The 18,954-nt window shown below is 31.2% G+C and overlaps 2 protein-coding genes across 2 annotated transcripts; both read left to right on the top strand.

Annotated features, from left to right (window-relative positions):
- The first annotated feature begins 5,426 nt into the window (after positions 1-5,426).
- On the top strand, positions 5,427-7,074 carry LOC133677047 (gamma-interferon-responsive lysosomal thiol protein-like). Its single transcript, XM_062098887.1, has 5 exons — positions 5,427-5,863; positions 5,964-6,029; positions 6,143-6,280; positions 6,387-6,479; positions 6,569-7,074. The coding sequence occupies exons 1-5, from the start codon at positions 5,609-5,611 to the stop codon at positions 6,743-6,745; spliced, it is 729 nt and encodes a 242-aa protein (XP_061954871.1). The 5' UTR covers positions 5,427-5,608; the 3' UTR covers positions 6,746-7,074.
- A 5,613-nt stretch (positions 7,075-12,687) lies between these two features.
- Positions 12,688-14,693, top strand: LOC133676641 (gamma-interferon-responsive lysosomal thiol protein-like). Its single transcript, XM_062098356.1, has 5 exons — positions 12,688-13,130; positions 13,774-13,839; positions 13,981-14,121; positions 14,248-14,340; positions 14,410-14,693. Exons 1-5 carry the CDS (start codon positions 12,831-12,833, stop codon positions 14,488-14,490), a joined length of 681 nt encoding a protein of 226 aa, XP_061954340.1. The 5' UTR covers positions 12,688-12,830; the 3' UTR covers positions 14,491-14,693.
- Positions 14,694-18,954: the final 4,261 nt, after the last annotated feature.

Here is an 18,954-nt window from a genome sequence, read left to right as displayed (position 1 = left end):
CAACACGATATAAGAGAAGGAAAATGTAATACTCCATCTTACTAGCAAGATATTATTCATTTTAGCCCACAAGTCTCACGGATTTGTTCTTGACAACAACGCGTGGCCCCAAAACACGTCTTATTAGTCAAGGTGAGCATGTTCATATAAGACCCTCCCTCAATTCCTCACCCGTTGATATGAGATATTACAATCCACCCTCTTTAAGGAGCCCAACGACCCCGTCAACACCAATGGACAGCTAGTGAGTTGAGCTCTGATACCAAATTGTAGCACCACACCCCACTAGCAAGATATTGTCTGTTTTAGCCCATAAGTCTCACGGATTTGTTCTTGGCAGCCACGCATGGTTCCAAAACGCGTCTTACTAGTCAAAGTAAGCATGCTCATGTAAAGTCCACCCTCAAGTCCTCACCTGCCGATGTAGGATATTACAAAAAAAAAAAGATTGTGGAATCCGAAGGGATGAGAGAGAAAAATAAAAAAAAGAGAGGGAAAAAAATTCGTGATGCTATGTCATGGGTGCTATGCTATGGAGAATTAACCTACACACGATATTTTTTTAGGATAGGGATGTCGAGAAGGTTCCATATACACTAAAAAAGCCATTTTTAGAGGTTGTATGATACCTAACACATCGCTCGAAACTCGCTGCCACCTCTTATACGCTAATGTGCCTTTTTCACGTGCCATCCTTTTCCTTCCCTTTTCTCACTTTAGTCTCTGAACCATTAGAAATTATCAAATGAGTCCCAATTTTAATTCCATCAGAACTCAAGCTCTCTTCTTTCAATTTAATCCCTATTTCTCTAATAACACATCATTTTAACCCAGGATTCCATCCAATCAGAGTCTAATTAAGGCTAGACAATAGTAAGAAAGAAGTAAAATGGAAAAGAAAGAGATAGTTACACAACATATTTTTGATTTAGGATTGTTTCCATGACATAGGTCATAAATTTTGATGTTAACCTGGATTGCTCGATGTCGGTCTATTTTGTCAACTTCTTGATATTGAAAAAAGATTACACCCTGAAATCGAGTCATTTTAAGTCTTAATTACATGATAAACATTGCTTAAAAGGCTGTATTTTTTAACGTATATGATTCTCAGTTTGTTTTAGTAGATGCACACATTTATTTTTTGTTAATTACACAATCTTAATTTAAAAAAAAAAGTTGTAGCAAGCACTAATAGTGTTAGCACTTTTTTTTTTGTAAACTCCATAAGGAATTTTAAAGTTAATTAATAATAAAGTGAATAAACAAAACAAATGAGTAACAATATTTTTTTAAACTCTCAGCTATTATGGGAATGACGATATTCTTATGAGTTTGAAGTGAAATGTTATGTAATAAGGGTCAAAAAATAAAATCAAAATCAAAATACCTAGAAAATAGAAAACATAGAAACATGAATAAAAATTTAATGAAATGATTTATACAGAATTGAAAGTACCATTGTGTAATTAAATGAAACTTGAAATAACCCAAGTAAAATTTATTATAAATAGGTGTTGAGATTTGGGAATTTTATCCGAAAATTATAAAAAAATACTATGGAAAGACAAAGTAGGAATTTGACTCATTGTGAAGATGTATATGGAGTGAGAGGCTTATCAGAGAAGCTATTATTTTCTTTGAAAGTGACTAGCTATAAGATTAGAGAGAGAGAGAGAGAGAAGGGTTTTGTGAGAATTTTGCGAAAAATCACACTAAAATTCATCAAAATAAACACTAAAGGGAGGCAAAATTGAAGTGATCTAAGAGAGCTAATGGAATTTTAAGCTAGGGTTTGGGATTTTCCTTGGTAAGAAAAGAGGAGGAAGGGAGGGAGAAGGAGGAAAAAGGGGAAAACTTGTCTTCAAGACCTTTACCACCATTTTCATGGATTTGGGGTGGTAAGCCAACTTGTTTTAAGTTTGGATGCAATTATTTTTGATGAATTGATGAGTAATTTTGTTATGGGATATTATGCAATGACTAAATTGAATGAATTCATGTGTTGATGTTGTATTTTCATGCTTGAATATGTTATTAGAGTCAAATGGATATTAAGTAATAAAAAAAATTGATCTCCCTCTTGATAAATGTTTCGGCCAAGGAGGGGAAGAATTAGAAAGGATGTTGTTGAAATATTTTAGCAATTAAAAATAAAACAAAATGAAATTGGACTGTTTAGAACATGTAAGAGTTAAAAAAAAAAATCTATATTTTTTCACTAGGTGGTATTTCAGCCAAGTGTGAAAGTGTGAAATGTAGAAATTAATAATAGAAATTTCTTATTATTAGATGATATGGCATTGTTTTAATTTAAGAAGGGGATAAATTAATTTAATTGAGAGATTAATAAACAAAATTTAATCCCTATGTAATTATTAAATTTGCAGGGAGGACAATCTCAATATAATCATTGACTTATTAACCATGATAAACGTTCAAAGTAATTAATAATTTCCCTTTCTTTTTCTAATAATTTTTTCAGGGTTCGTAGATCCATCCAACCATAATTTATCTTATATATTTAACTATGTATTTATTTACTAGAAAATAATTTTTTAAAATAATTTTCTAAAAAGTAAATAATTTTTTATGTTAGATAATGTAATATAAAATAAGTTGGAAAACATTTTCGAGTATTTAGTTATGCCATAAAAAATAAATTGAAAAATAATTTATTATTGTTTTAATTTTTTTCTTCAATTTATTAAAATAATAAGGATCAAATCTAACATATAAAAAAGTTTAAGGAGAATAAAATTGAAAAAATATTTAATTTTATAAATTATTTTAAATAAAAAATAACAATGAAAATAACAGAGATCAAACCTGACATATAAAAAAGTTAAAAGATGATGAAATTAAAAAAAATTATAATTTCATAAATTATTTTAAATAAAAAAAATACAATTAAAAGAATAGGGATTAAATCTAATAGATAAAAAATTTTAATTAAAAAAATTAAAAGAGAAAATCAAAATAATAAGTACAAATGTTGATATAAAAATCAAATTACTTCAAATTCTAAGGGATGAAATTCAAAATAAAATATATAACAATAAAAATATTAAGAATCAAATTTAATATAATCAACAAATAACAATATATTTTTTATTTTTTCACAATTTCTAAAAAGTAGTTTTCACTCAAAATAAAAAAAAATATTATTTTTCTGAAAATTAACTCAATTTGTTTAATTAAAAAGTATTTTAAGTTGATCAATTTTTTTAATAATAAATAAAGAAAACTTAAAAAATAATTTCCAAAAAATTAATGTCAAACAAATTGCACCTAAATAATGGTTCCAAATAGCTTGACCACGAAGGGACCCTTCACCTTTCCAGCAGACATACTGTAGCAGCTCACGGTGCTCCACAATATATATGCTTCAAGAGGCATTATATATATATTAATTGGGCAGGCTACTGTCTCATAGTTTAATCATCAAATAAATAAATAAATAAATAAATAAATAAAATAAAATAAATACTTCGTAGAAAGATTCTTCCATGCATGATCGATATCACTCTCACATCATTTCTAGGATATTTTAGATTTAAAAATGAAAGTCTGTCTCTCTCTTTCCATCAAGCTATTGTCAGTCTTTAAGTAATAGAAAGATTCCATTGTTTTCTCATACATTCATGTCAGTATTACACGTAAAATATGATGCATTCACTCGTTAATGGTTTTCTATAAATTTGATTTGACCACTGTATCTTGGTTTCCAATCTAAGAGTATGTGTATCTGTTTAACATGGTATCAAAGTCTTTCATATCTAATAGTTTAAGTTATTTGGTTGAAATGGTTCTTTAACATAGTATCAGAGTCTTGATCATCAAGCGGTCATGAGTTTAAATTTTATTATCTCTATTTATTTGATAAAAAATTAAGCATGAGCTATTGTGGGTCAGAATAATATAAATTATATCGTGGAACTTCACCTAACAGTTTGAATTATTGAATTAAGATGATTTTTTAATATATTTGTGTACGTAGCATACATGAGGAAAATGATTTCAATATTATCATAATCATTAAATAATCTACTTTTTAAATTTGGATCTGAGTTTTATAGAGAGTGATGAATTTAAAATTAAAAAAAGAAAAGAAATCCAAAACAAAAGAAATGGAGAAGAAAACATGAAAATAAATATGTTTTTGAAATATTTTTGAAATAAATTTTATATTTTTAAAATAAAAGATAAAATGAGGATCTGTCATTTCTAGTCTTTATTTTTTTATTGTTTTATCTCAAAATAATAATAATAAAAAATGTTATTTAAGTGTTGGTGAGATGTTATACATGTATAAGGGATTGATAGCAAACAATAAGATGAAAATGAGAAGAAAATGAATTTATATATAAATAAAAAGAATAAACTTAAAATGAATTAATGAAAAAAAAATTATATATTTTTTATTTTTTCAATCTCAACATCTCATTCAAGGGATTTCTTTCTTGTGTGTCGAGTGATCGAATCATGGCAAGATACAGCCCACAATAGGCCCGGGATGGCTTTAAACAAGCCTCAAATAAATGGGCCAAAGCCCAGCGAGTCTTAAGACATTGCTACCTAGTTTTTGTGGCGCAGCCTCTCGTAGTCGTAGCCAATCCACTTCATTGAATCGTGGCCAGAAAAATTCAAAAGAAAATCCAACTCGCACATCGAAGTTTGAACCGACAGTTGTAAGACAGCAAGAGAGGAAATTAAACAATTCTATACTTTATTCATCTAAAAAAAGAATGCTCTATTTTACTTTTCATTTATTTATTTGGTATTATGGTAGTTTTGATTTTTTAAATTATTTTTTATTTGAAAAAACTCATTATTTTAAAAAATCAAAAATATTATTTTGATATATTTTTAATTTTAAAAATACATTTTAAAAAATAAAGGTAGAGGGATTTTCTAGGTTTTCCAAAACCAATAAAACTTGGCATTTCAGTACAGAGGTTGTTACTTGGTGCAAAATATTTTTTTTAATTTGTTTTTGTTTACAAATATATTAAAATATAATTTTATAATTTTTTATATTAACATATTAAAATCATAAATATAAAAAAATTATTAATTTAATTTTTTTAAAATAAATAATTTTTTAAAAAGCACTCAAAAACAAGTTACGAACTCTCAAACAAGTTCTCAATTGTACTGTTTTTCTTTTTCTTCTTCTTTCTATTTATTGATTCTATGGAGTATGAAGTATGAACCTTGTAATTTTCTTAACTAATGTAGCCTTTTTAGGGAGGGTCAAAAAGGAGTCCACATTTTTTATTCTATGGCAGTGCAAGGAGCCTTGAAGTTTGCCCTGCTCCATTCCCCTTTTTCTTTTTCCCAGAGGTAAAAATACAATATCATGAACAAAAGCCAGGAAAACTTGAAGGTACAAAAAGACTAAAAATTGATTAGAATGTTATCCTATCCCTGTGAAATCCAAAACAGAACAAGAAAAGGAAAAGGAAAAAATGCTAACCAGAGACCATAATTACTAGTAGCCCCACCAAGAGTGACAGTTACTCTTTGCAAAAGGAAAATGAGAGGACATGGCCTTTTATAATTTATAAACCATTGTAGTATCACATGGGAGTTTTTGCACTTTGGAATGGCTTCTCATCCCTCGTTGTTCACCGCCTTCTTGCTTTTCATTTGCACTGCATTGTTCTTGATCGCATCTACTAGCAGCAGTCAAAATGTTACACTGTCTTTGTACTATGAAACTCTGTGCCCATATTGTGCAGATTTCATAGTGAACCATTTGGTTAAAGTCTTTGACAAAGGACTCATCTCCATTGTCAATCTCAGATTGATCCCCTGGGGAAATGCTTTCATCCAATCTAATGGCAGCTTTGTTTGCCAGGTTAGTACAGCAATAATCTTTTGTTTTTTTTTGTTTTTTAGAGGTTAATTCTATGTTTTGAATTACATTTTTTTATGGGGGGGTGTCGAAAACATTGCAGCATGGTACGAATGAATGTTTCCTAAATGCTATCGAAGCCTGCACTGTAACCATTTACCCTGATGCGGTAAGCTTACCTTGACGAAATCAATTTCCCAATAGAATCTTTAGTCATGTTCATGGCCTACTTTAATCTGCAGCTTGTGGTGGATTGATTTTCACTTTTTTACCTTGATTTAGGTCAGGCATTTTAGATTTATACACTGTGTTGAGAAAATGTCCTTGGAAAACAAGATGAACGAGTGGGTTAATTGCTTTGGTATGAGTGGGCTGGGCAAAGCACCAATTGATTGCTACACAAGTGGATATGGGGAAGTGGTGAGTTTCGTTCTTGTTAACCACAGTATGATTATCTGATCCTATTTACACCACTGCCAAGTTTCATTTCTTTGATTGTTTGAGTTTGAATGGTGATGAGATGCAGCTTGAGAGAAAATATGCAGCTGAAACTTCCCAGCTCAATCCACCTCATAGATTTGTGCCATGGGTGGTTGTGAATAATCAACCACTCCGAGAGGTTAGTCTATTATAATTCTGAGACTCTAGCTAGTTAACAGCAGCATGTCACCTTGTCTTTCGAATTCAATAGAATGTATATGGATGCAGGACTTTGAGAATTTTGTGAGCTATGTCTGCAAGGCTTATAGAGGGACTAGAATGCCAGAGGCCTGCAAATCACTTCCTCTGGAGAGCAATTCATCGCAGAAGGAAAATCACATTAATTCAGTTTGCTATGTAGACCAAACTAGCAACCTGACATCATCAGCACCGGCAATAAATTGAAGTCCCGAGATCAACCATGCTCGATGGTCTCAAAGAATTAAGGTGGAATCTTGACTTACTGATATGATATTGTTGATCAATGTGCTCTAGTGGGTGTATGGTAAACTTTCCAGCTGATATATAGTATTCAGATTGAGTTTTCTTGTGTTGGTCTGTAGAGATCAGTCTAGCCAGAACAGAATGAGAAATACTACTTGCTGTTGTGTTTAGGTCATTGCAGATGTAGCATTAAGAGCATGCTTCGTTTTACCTTAAAGCAGCATCACAGGGTTCTTAGACTTTTTATAACAGCAATTCCTTATCCCTTGCAGTGGACTGGAATATCTTTACATGGATTCTTCCGCACCGAAAACGAGGAAAAAGAAATGAAGCCCGTAACTTTAGATAAGAATGAATTAAATCATGTTAGTGTTTTTATCATTTATTTTTAAAATATTTTTTACTTAAAAAAAAATTAAAATAATATTTTTAAATTTTTTTTATATTATTATATCAAAACAATCTAAAAACATAAAAAATTTAATTTAAAAAAAAAACACTTTTGTATCATAAAAACAAATGATGCTGAAATCTTATATACTCAAGACGCTCATTTTATATGCACATGCTAAAATAATTGTAACAAAAGCTAAATGGTATAGGAAAATAATTATAGATCAAGAAACCTTTTATTATGGATTGTAATAGTAGTTTCACTTTCAATTTCTCATCTTTTCGTAAGATGTTTCTTTAGCTTTTCGTTTTCTTCCACAATGAATGGGTGGTGTCTGCGCCATCAAAGAGGCATGTGTGATGATTTTCAGTGGCCAAATCTTGTCATTTGTCATCTCACTAGATGCATAATCGTACCCTTTTCCACATGATGTGGCGCGTGTAGATAAATAATGATTGGATTGCTACCAGTAATCGATTGTTTGTGTTTTTTCTTTCTTTTCTCTCTCTTGACAACTAAAGTGTACAATTGTTCTCTTTATTTGTTGTTTATCAAATCAGTCATGTTTGTCGTACCCAAGGTGCTTGGGTCTAGACCCAAGCGCAACTAAAGTATACAATTGTTCTCTTTATTTGTTGTTTATCAAATCAGTCATGTTTGTCGTACCCAAGGCGCTTGGGTCTAGACCCAAGCGCTGAGCCTGACAACTATGTCAGACCTGCGTGCCTAAGTCAAAAAATTTAAAATTTTTCAAAAGAATGATTGGACTGCAAAAATAACATATAGCATAAAAATAACATACATAACTTCAAAAAACCCCAGTTGCATATCATATAGCATAAAAATCTAAACTAAACCTTTCTCGTGGGATCGACCCCTTGCTTGCTCTATACTATTTTGTTTATTTAAGCTAGGGTAATTAATTTGTGTGACCATGACATCGCAACATTGGGTCTAGTAATCATTCCAGGCCCAAGCACCTTGAGTCAGGTAACCATGTCAAGTCCAAGCGCTTAGGTCTAGAAACCACGTTAGGCCCAATCATCTTGAGCCTGGCAATCATGCTAGCAAAAATGTCTCGGGTTTGGTAACCATGTTAGGCCCAAACTACTTGGGTATGACAACCATGTTTGGGTATGGCATGAATGTCAAAACTAAAGCACTTGGGTCTAACATTCAAAAATAAACGCATAGGTCTGGCATGTTTATCAGGCCCAGGCGCTTGGGTCAAAATAAAATTTTAAAATATCAAAAATTAATAGTGCAAAAGCAAACTTAAATCTATAATTTGAAATTTTAAGGGTCAATTAACTAGTTTTATTAAGCTAGAGAAGAAGGGAATAAGTTATAATTAACGCTCTCAAGCTCAATTTTTGTTGTCCAAGTATAGTTATTAGACTCAAGTCGCTTGGGTCAAGCATTTAAAAATAGACGCATGGGTTTGGCATGGTTGTCAAGCCTAGACGCTTGGGTCAAAAATAAAATTAAAAAATATTCAAAAATAACAGTGCAAAAGCGAACCTAAATCTATATTTTGAAATTTTAAGGACCAATTAACTAGTTTCAATGAACAAGAGAAAAATGGAATAAGTTAAAATTAACGCTCTCAAGCTCATTTTTTGTTGTTTAAGCATAGTTATTAGACCTAAAACGATTGGGTTTAGCATTGATTTCAGACCCAAGACGCTTGAGTTTGGCAAATAGTTGAATGGAGGTTTAAAACTTAACATGCTTGATTAAGTTTAATAATACTATTAAAATATTTTTCACGCTCTTAATATTTTTTTACATTTAAAAAAAAATTGATATTGACCTGCTACGGAGCGCGGGCCAGTATACTAGTTATAAGCTAATTACAACATTTCCACCCCAATTTATAAAAATCATCATCATCGTCATCATTTCCACCCCAATTTATAAAAATTATCCTTTAAAAACTAATTTTATCCCGTTGGGGAATTTACATGATTTGTCACTAAGTTGACATTTTGTGTACCGATTTATTATTTCATCTCATCCAAAATTTAGGTTAATTTACTAAGGATGTTAATGCATCACAAAAATTTCTCCTCTCTAATTTATTATTTTTCAATTAAAAATTAATATATATAACACTAATTTACTGATTTTTAAGCCAGAGGTTTACATAATTACTCTTTCTTATTTTTTATTCTTCTGTGGGATTGAATTGTTTTTTTTATTTCATCCTTAAATATTTGGTTTGTTGAGAATTGAATTTTATAATTTTTTATATTTGGTGATTTCAGTTAAATGGTTCGGGTCACGGGTTTTATAAGCTAATAATGATTTTTTAAAAAATTAAGTTTCATGATTTTCTTTATTTCCCTTTCTATCATGTTACATGTTCTCATAACCTAACCTGTGGGTTTGGTGGTTGAACTCGGTGGGATCAAGCTCTTTTTTGGTTTATAATTGCTATTTTTTTTATCCTTTCATATGATTGATGTTTTTTTCTTCAATTTCATCATTCAACATTTGATTAGTGGAAAATTAGGCTTTGAGGTTTTCTAAATTTCATGCTTCTGGTCAAATGACTCAGGTTATGGGCTTAATAGGTTAACATGGGCTAACTTTTTTTTTTGTTTATTTTCTTAGTTGGAAATTGAGTTTCTTGATTGAGCCCTAATTTGAGATTTCACGAGTTATGATTTTGAAAGATTAACTCAAGTCTAAGAGATTCACTTCGGTTTACTTGGGTTTTAATGTTATTAAATTAAGGTTGTGTTTTTTTATGTTATTAAATTAACTGAACTTATTAAACTCAGTCGACTCAATGACTTAAGTCTAAAATTTCTTTTACTTTTATAGAAATTCTCGCATCGCTTTAACTTTGTTCTTCTTATGTCCGGAAAAATTTGGCTTGGCTTACAGTATTGTGCCAACCACTAATATAAGTTTACTTGGGGACTTTTTGTTAGTCTTTATTTAAAATTGTTTTCCTGTTCCAGCCTTTGATATTTGGTTCATTATAATTGGGATTTTAAACTTGTTTTGGTGTGGGTCTTATGGTTTTATCATGATCTCACACCCTAGATCACAGGTTTCATAGGTTAACCATTGTTGGCCCGGGTTGATTCAACGTGTCGTCGTCTCAATATTTTTTAAAAACAAAATGTCATCTAATATATCACCATTCAAGTGTTTTAAATGTGTTTAAGCCATTATGCATCAAGTTTTTTACTTCCAAAAAAATAAAGCGATATATGGTGTAGCGCGAGCCAAGAAGCTATATATATTATTTTGTTTCTCTTATAACTCAAAACTGACCTAGGAACTGTAAATCCTAACGATGTTTTCCTTGAATGTCGCATTAAGATAAACAAATTGATTCTAAATGTAAACATTTATATCAGTGTAGTTATTCTTGCCTTTTCAATGATTTTTGTTTTTTCTTATTACTCAAAATCAACCTAGAAATTGTAAATCTTAATTAGGTTTTTCCTTGGATGTCACATGCAGCGTAAATGAGTTTATATCCATGATTGACGTGTATAAATATATTTTCATGTTCTTCTTAGCCCTTTTTAACATGACAAGTGAATTTGGGCTAGATTGATGTTATTTTATGTATTCCCATTTAGAGCGAGTGGGGACACAAAGCCCCATTTCTAACATAACTAAAGAATATGGTCTAAATCCCACTCAATCATCATCATTCTTCAAGATCTAACATCTATATTTCATAAGTGAAAATTAGGCCTCATTATCGGGCCAAGATCCCGAATCAGTACCTTAGATCCAAATAGTTTCTTGCCTTTAATAAGTAAACACACATATTTTAGCTTACTCAAACTCTTAGCATGCATGCATAATAGGTATCTTTTATCATGAAAAGCAAAATCAAAACAATTTAAGTATGATGTTTTAAGATAAATTTCATATTTTCTTTGATATAACTAGCTTTTTACCTATGGCCTTTGAAAGACTAGTTAGGGTTCCTGGTCACTATAAAACTAGATGGAATTTTTTTTTTCAATTTTATCCCCATCAATCCTAATCAACTTGCCTAGATGTCCCTTGCAACAATTCTAGTCCTAGGTCTAAACTCTAATCCTTAAAGAGAAGAAAAAAACCTAAGAAATAGTTATAAAGTTAATATAAGGATTCCTAAACTAAATAGAAAACAAAATTATAATGACAATATTTCATTTTGCAAAATTAATCCTGCATCGATTTTACTAGGTTGGAAAGAATTAACTTGTCCTCGAGTTCATATTGTCTATAAAAACATCCAACATATCCTTCTTCAAGTAGAACCTCCTCATTCAGAAATTATCGTCCATCATGAACTAGTCTTTTATGATCTCCAACCATTGTAACTTGAAACCACATTAAAAAAACCACTAGGAATCATTGGTTTCTGATACAAATTGACGCAGACAAAAACAATACAAGAAAGACAGCAAACACAAGTAACACAAAATTTTATCAAATAGGGTCAACACTAAAAATCCTAATTCAGAATTTTATTATTGAATATTTCTCTTCAAGTAGTTTGTTGAAATATAACATAAAAAACAAATGCAAGCGGAAGCTATAAGGATAGCAATAACATAGAAAACATAAAAAGTTGATAAGCAAAAAGGTTGCAGATGTAAACTCTAAATTCACAATTTTATTTTCAGAAAATAAGACTATGAAATTTGTCTTTTTATGAGATTTACATAACTTTTAATTAGGTTAAAAACCCTATCTTTACTAGAAAATAAATAAACATTAGAAAGCACAAAGGAAATTAAAGCAGAATTCGAAATAAAAAAAATCCAAAAAACCCTAGTAAAAATAACAAAATTGATCCAAAAAAAACAACTCCTAGGCCTAATTTTGAGAAATCCAATGGTCTTCAAACTACCTGTAGAATCTGTAGAATCACTTTGAAAGCATGAAGGAAATTAACGCAGAATTCAAAATAAAAAGAATCCAAAAAAACCTAGGAAAAATTAAAAAAAAAAAAATTGATCCAAAAGGCAACTCTTGGGCCTAATTTTGAGAAATCCAATGGTCCAATGACCGATGAAATGGTTCTCAATTGGAAAACTAGAAATCTGTAAAGTCACTTAGAAAAATTTGAGCTCGATATCCAATGCTCTAATCTCCTGTTATTGCCTTTTTGACATATCTTACTAATCCATAATAATATATATTGGGTCATCCACATAATATATATATATATATATATATATATATATATATATATATATATATGTCAGATTTGTATTTAATTATGACATTTCTTATCTGAATGCTAATAATCTTCAATGTTTACAAACTTAGTTGCATCAACAACCACATTTATACTAGTAATGACCTAAATTGAAGAAGAAAAAATAAAATTTTTAAACTGAATAAATAGATAAAATAAAATTATCAAGTGTGATATTTGATTTTTTAAAATAAATAGGAAAAAAATAAAATACCATAAAATAAAACTATTTTTTAAATAAAAAACAAAATAAAAAAAATAATCATACTCGTTGTATAAAGAAAATGAAAATATTTTAAACATATAGATATGAAATTAATTAAGGGTATTGTTGTCCGTTAATGATGATCAAAACTACACCCTTTATAACTTGATACTCTGTGGAGATCGAAACATCTACGTACTATGCTAACAGGAAAAAAAAAAAAATGGCTTCTACAAAACAAGTCTTCTCATTCATCGTTGCTTCCTTCTTGGTCTTCCTTCTACCTCCATCTCATGCTGCTTCTCACTCAGATTTCGAAGATATCAAGATATCATCCTCTATCGATTCTCAAATGGTTAACCTCTCTGTTTACTATGAAGCATTAAGCCCATCTTGTGCAACCTTCATTATCCAAAATCTCACAGGTGTCTTCGACGATGATCTCATCACCATCACCAATCTCAGGATGGTACCTTGGGGTAATGCTCATGTCAACGAAACAGACAACACCATCATTTGTCAGGTCATATCCATCTTCTCCATCTTCATTTGCTATTAAATTTAAATTGCCATCTACTCATCTGCCTGCCCGTACTTTATAATTAAATGGCGTTTTGGTAGGGCCAAATTTTTTTCTTTTTTCTTTTTTTCCAACTACATGGAGATCACCATCTGCTTTGGATTTGGAATGATAGTTTGCATTGCCAAAACTTGAGAGACTTTTAAGGCTCGATGGATTGAAGCAGCGTAAGAATTGTTTATATGGAAAGCTAAGCAAAATTGTTTTAACTCATAGAGCCAAAATCTGTAAGATCCTACGTTTCCAAACAGGACAATGGAATACCAGAAAGTGAAGGATTTACTGTAGACTCACCATTCATTAAGAACGAGGGTCCATTTTCTGTTTTTTCATGGTTAAGTATATGACCTTGTTGAGTTTGCAAGATGGAAAGAAGAGAATACATTATAACCATCAAAAATCAGCATTACGCCTTCACAGTCATTTCCATTGAAGGATGGCACCAGAAAATGTTAGCCCAGTTAATGCTGGATACCATAGTGATAAAGATGTGCAGCCACCATAAAAATTTTCGTGTTTCTTTTCATTTCTTTTCTAGTAATAGCTTTATTTATCTTATGCAAATCTAAATTTACCAAATTAGCAGAATGGTCGTGATGAATGTTTTCTGCATAAAATTCAAGCCTGCGCCATCAATGTCTGGAATGATGTGGTATGACCTCCTTTCTATTCTTGATCCATAGCTATAATCACCCTATGCATATGTTCATAATAACTCGAAGCAAAATTATTGCCAAATGTTTTTAAAATAAATTATTTGAAAATAGATTTATTCATCTATTCTCTAACGCAGGACAAATATTATGCACTGATTCACTGCATGGAGTTCCTTGTTATCGATGGAACGCATTCGGATTGGCAGTCTTGTTTCAACTCGCTTGGATTGTCTGAAGAACCTATTTTGGAGTGTTATAACAATGGAACTGGAGCAAAGGTAACATCAAATACTTTTTTAACTTCATCATTTCGCAATTCTGATATTTCTTCTGTAGCACTATGATGTCTTTCTTGTTCTTTCATGTTGATTATGCCTTAACATTTAAGGCAAATTGCTATGCAGCTTCAAGCTTTATATGGTTATGAAACTGCACATCTTGATCCGCCTCATGTGTTTATGCCTTGGGTAGTCGTGAATAATAAATCACTCGGAAAGGTTAGTCCCTAATCCTTGGTTTCTCTCTTTCTCTCTAGTGTGCAACTGATAACCCTACTACTTATGCAGGACTACGGAGATTTCACCACCTATATCTGCAGTGCATACGAAGGCAAAGTCAAGCCAAATGCCTGCAAATCATCCACCTAATAGTGTCAGCTCAATTAAGGAGGAAAGTCCTATCCATACAGTTTGATACCATGGTGGGGCTAAGAATTTGACGTTTGTTGAGAACAATAAAGAGAATTCCAAGGTTGAAGAGAGCTTTCTGGAAATTTCCTGTAAAGGGATTCAAGTAGTTTACTCTAGTGCATTTTGGCGAGTTGCTATGATATCCATATGCAAAAACTAGTCTAGCCTATTCAGAATTGTGCAGGTTTCAATGCCTGAGTTTCGCATTGTTGTACTTTTCGCTCTCTTTATTAATGAGAAGAAATCTGAATAAGATGTTAAGATTTGATGGTGTAGGCGTACATAACTCAATCAATTTAATCCATCCTTTTATCCTGATAGCGCAAGTTTCAGGCATGTGAGCTGGAAGTCAATAACTAGTAAAATCTGGAGACTGTAGTTTCTGCTGCCAAAGCCATGGCCTGTTAACACCATAGGAAAACCTGTAGACTAAATGTGTGTTGCCTTAAACTTGACCTGTTAACCTCGCATCCTTTGTCCAGAAGCCCTGCGGGACTCTGAAGATGATTTCACAAATAGAAAATCAAGTTCCCACTGAACTTCAGCTTCAGCTCCAAGCTTTAAACAGTCTCATCCTGTGATTATGTCATTCTAACATTATACTTTTTCGAATTCTACCGCTTATTGCTAAAACACAATCGTAGATTAAGAGAATGATTTGTGTAAAAATGCTTCCAACAATTCATCATTAATGGCATTATTATTTTATGGTCACAATTCTGGCTCAAGATCTCGGATCATTCCGGATTTCTCATCCAAATCTCCTCCATTCTGTTCTGGTTCCGAATAAAATTGGAAATCTTATAAAGGGGAGAAGAATGGCTCGTCCTGAGTATGAAATCTAAACAGTTTCAACGTGGCTTCAGGTTACAACCACGTTGGATTGGTGCAGACAGGTCAGTATAAGTGGACTTCATACATTAGTTTTGGTCTCTTAAAAAGGTATTTGCGTTCATCAAACAGGGGTCTGAACTTTAAGCTTTGGATATATTAGCTTAGAGGGTACTTCCTTTTCAAGAGTGTGGACCGAACGCCCCAAGATTTCCAAAACTAAGAAAGTAGTTGTGTTTACAACCAAGAGCAATAAGGCTATGGGGTTAGGATCATTATACATGAGTGTCGTCTTACCATTGAATGATTATAGACACCTTTCTTTATAATGAAGTATATATTTTTGGAGTTTAAAATTCTTGAGAAATAATTTAAATTTGTGGACTATTTACAAGTTTAACGATTTTATCTCTTAAAAAAATTGTTTGTATATTTGCTTAAAATTTGATTGAGTTGGTGTTATTTTTTTTCCTTATTAATTTATTAAATGAGTGAATTTGTGATGTATAAAAATGATTTAAGTTGGAATACTATTAAGATATTTTTATCTACTTTAACTTTAAATTAAAAAGTGATTCATTTTGATGGGGAGGATGAGATTAATGGAAATGATCATATGTCTATTTGATAACTTTTTTTATATACTATTATAAGATGAAAATCCTTATTTCTATGTTAATAATGGAGATAATGTTTGATTATTATTTTTTTATTAAAACCTTTTATTTTTTTCATTATTTTGGGATTTTGCTTGTGTTAAATTACTTTCAATTAAAGTTTTTTTTCTAATCTTAACTATTTAGAAATATTTTAAATTTTAAAATTATATTTAGATATATAATATTATGTTTGTATTGTATAATTTAAAATTAATTTATCTTTCGATTTGAATTGGAATCATATATGTTCCATTACATCTATTTTGAAAGCATTGAATCTCATAATGAAATACTGAAATATTTTGAAAAAAAAATTTATCTTCCAATAAAAAAAAAAAGAAAAAAGAAACGCCAACTAAGACAGAATTGATAACCTTGTTTTATCATATACAATTTTTTTTTCAACAAAAACCAACATAACACAGCTGTGAAACAAGAATTCATGGACAGACCTACTTGATGCTGAAAACAAGAATTTCCAGGATTTGGCAGACATATTAGAAGTTAATTTAGAAGCATGTGCCTTGTATCATCACAAATTTATCATTTTCTCGAATGGGTAAGACATTGAGATTCTTACAGTTCATCGATCGATCGAGCTAATTAATTTTTGTTTCAACTTGTAAGAAAGTGGTTCCCAAAATGACATGGAAGTTAGATGTCTTTGTTGAGGATTTTGCATCATGCATCATGGCTGGTCATCCTCTTAAAAGTTTAAGGATCCTAATTAAGGAATAAATTAATTTTCAGGATATTTTCTAAGACCTGCATAGTTTGTGGATGACCTGCATATTGCTTTGCCTGTAATTAATGATATTAAAATTTATACAACAAAGTGGAAAGGCCACTAACACTAGTATGAGCAGCAGGAATGGTATCGGTACTGATGGCAGCAGATATATATAATCTGCAGAGACACAGACAACAGACAACTCAATCATCCTCATCTATTTTCTTCGAAGCTAAATTACTCATGGTATATATTAAAATTACAAGTTAACTTGTAAAATTATATAATTTTACAAGTTAATTTATATTTATTTGTAAAATCAAACTAAATAAATAAAAAACCAATAAAATACATGATATTACGTGTCAATTTATATTTACTTGTAAAATCAAACTAAAAAATTAAAAACCAATAAAATTAGACTTGATTTTAGCAAAATCAATACACTCGGTAAAATTGATCCAAGTCCAATTTACATGAAGTATAAACAGTTCCAAAGTCCTTTTCCTTCCTCTATGTTAAACCTAGACTAGCACTAATGTTCATATATAAATTAGATAACTGATGGAAAATAAACATTATGGTTCGTCAAATATTGATTTGTTTGATGTCATTGATAGTGTAACATGAAAAAAAAATAAAAAAAAATAATAATAACAATGAAAAGATTTCTAATAATACTAAAATAAAAAGTCATGGAATTAAAAATAATTTAGATATTCAAAATAATGTCAATCCAGATAATTCAAGTAGTTTTGATTTAATTATATTGATATTATTAGTGTTAATTATAGTAGTAGCAATAATAATTTTCTAGATGGTGATGATCTTGATGAATATTTTAGATGTGAAAATTTAATAAATTATAATCTGAATAAAATAAATAAAATATCAATAAATTAAATAAAAAGATTTCAGGTATTGTAAATAGATACAATAAAATAAAAGAGAAGATGTTATTTTGTACATTAAGTAAAAAAAAAAAGAATTGAGACAAAAATAAACAATCCTATGCCTTCGTAACATGTATTCCCTGGTAGCAAACTAGCAATCAGCTCACCTAACTATTGATTTCCTATTCATTTTTAGGTTGTATCCTGTTGAAGAGTGTGACGTTCATGCGGATATTTTGACAGCAGCATGATTGGAGATGTACTTTCTAACTAGGTTGTCTTGACACCCTTGATATTGCATAGAAAATGAGGTTGATTTCCTAGCATTTTCAAGCTTTGCCTAAAGCTTACATGGCTCATAAAAATCTATCTCTTCTGAATGTAAGCAGCCAAATGGTTTTGCTTTATGGGTATGATGTCAGATCCGATGTAAGGATGCATGTTCCAGCTCTTTCAATGGCTGAGAGTTTTTTGACACTGGGCAGTCTAGACACTTGAGCTCCATGGCCTTGGCTAACATCTTGAAAAAGTTCCTTAAAATAGATCTTTTTTTATGCAGCTCTCTCTCTCTCTCTCTCTCTCTCTCTCGCTCTCTGAATCTGCATGTGCTTTGGAATGTTGAGCAATAACTTTGGCACCTATATTTCTCAAGTTCATTTAATTGAATTAAAAAAAAAGAAAAAAAAAAGGTAACAAATGACTGGAAAAGCAGCTTAGGAGCTGGCGTCTGGGTTGCTGCAGGGCAATTGGTATACCATTAATGCATAAAGAATGGTGCCAGGAGTTTAATTGTTTTGGCGACAACCATTTTCTAACACTGCAAGAGGGTAGGTATCTGATTATTAATGGAACGCCTATATTCTACAAGTTCATGTTTCATGACTCTTTTTGTCCATTCCACAGTTGCCCTCCACTTCTCTTTCTCACTGCGTTGGTAACTTTTGATCAATGGCCGTGGTGACACTGTGTTTTCTGACTTGTAACACAGTTCTTGAGCTCTGTGTAACTTTGTCACTTGTGTCTGACTGACTGAAGTTGACCAAGTGCTAGCAACGGAAGCAACCAGCCAACTACTAGTCATCCTAACCAATATGAGAGACGGCATGAGTTTTTTCTTGGAATCACTCTTCTTTCACCCTACTCGTGTACAGCAGAGACTGGTCGTTAACAGCTCAGAGCAGGATGAACGGCTGCTTTCTGGTCTCTAAAATTATCTCCCATGGAAAAAGTGCAGAAGAACCCTCGCATCCTCTGCCTTAAATCGTTTCCTAACGGGGGCTGACAGGAGAGTAAATGCACTTAACTATTA

Source organism: Populus nigra, chromosome 17, assembly GCF_951802175.1.
Source record: "Populus nigra chromosome 17, ddPopNigr1.1, whole genome shotgun sequence".
Lineage (NCBI taxonomy): Eukaryota > Viridiplantae > Streptophyta > Magnoliopsida > Malpighiales > Salicaceae > Populus > Populus nigra.
The sequence above is the reverse complement of the archived record's forward strand: the minus strand, read 5'-3'. Positions and strand labels throughout refer to the sequence as shown.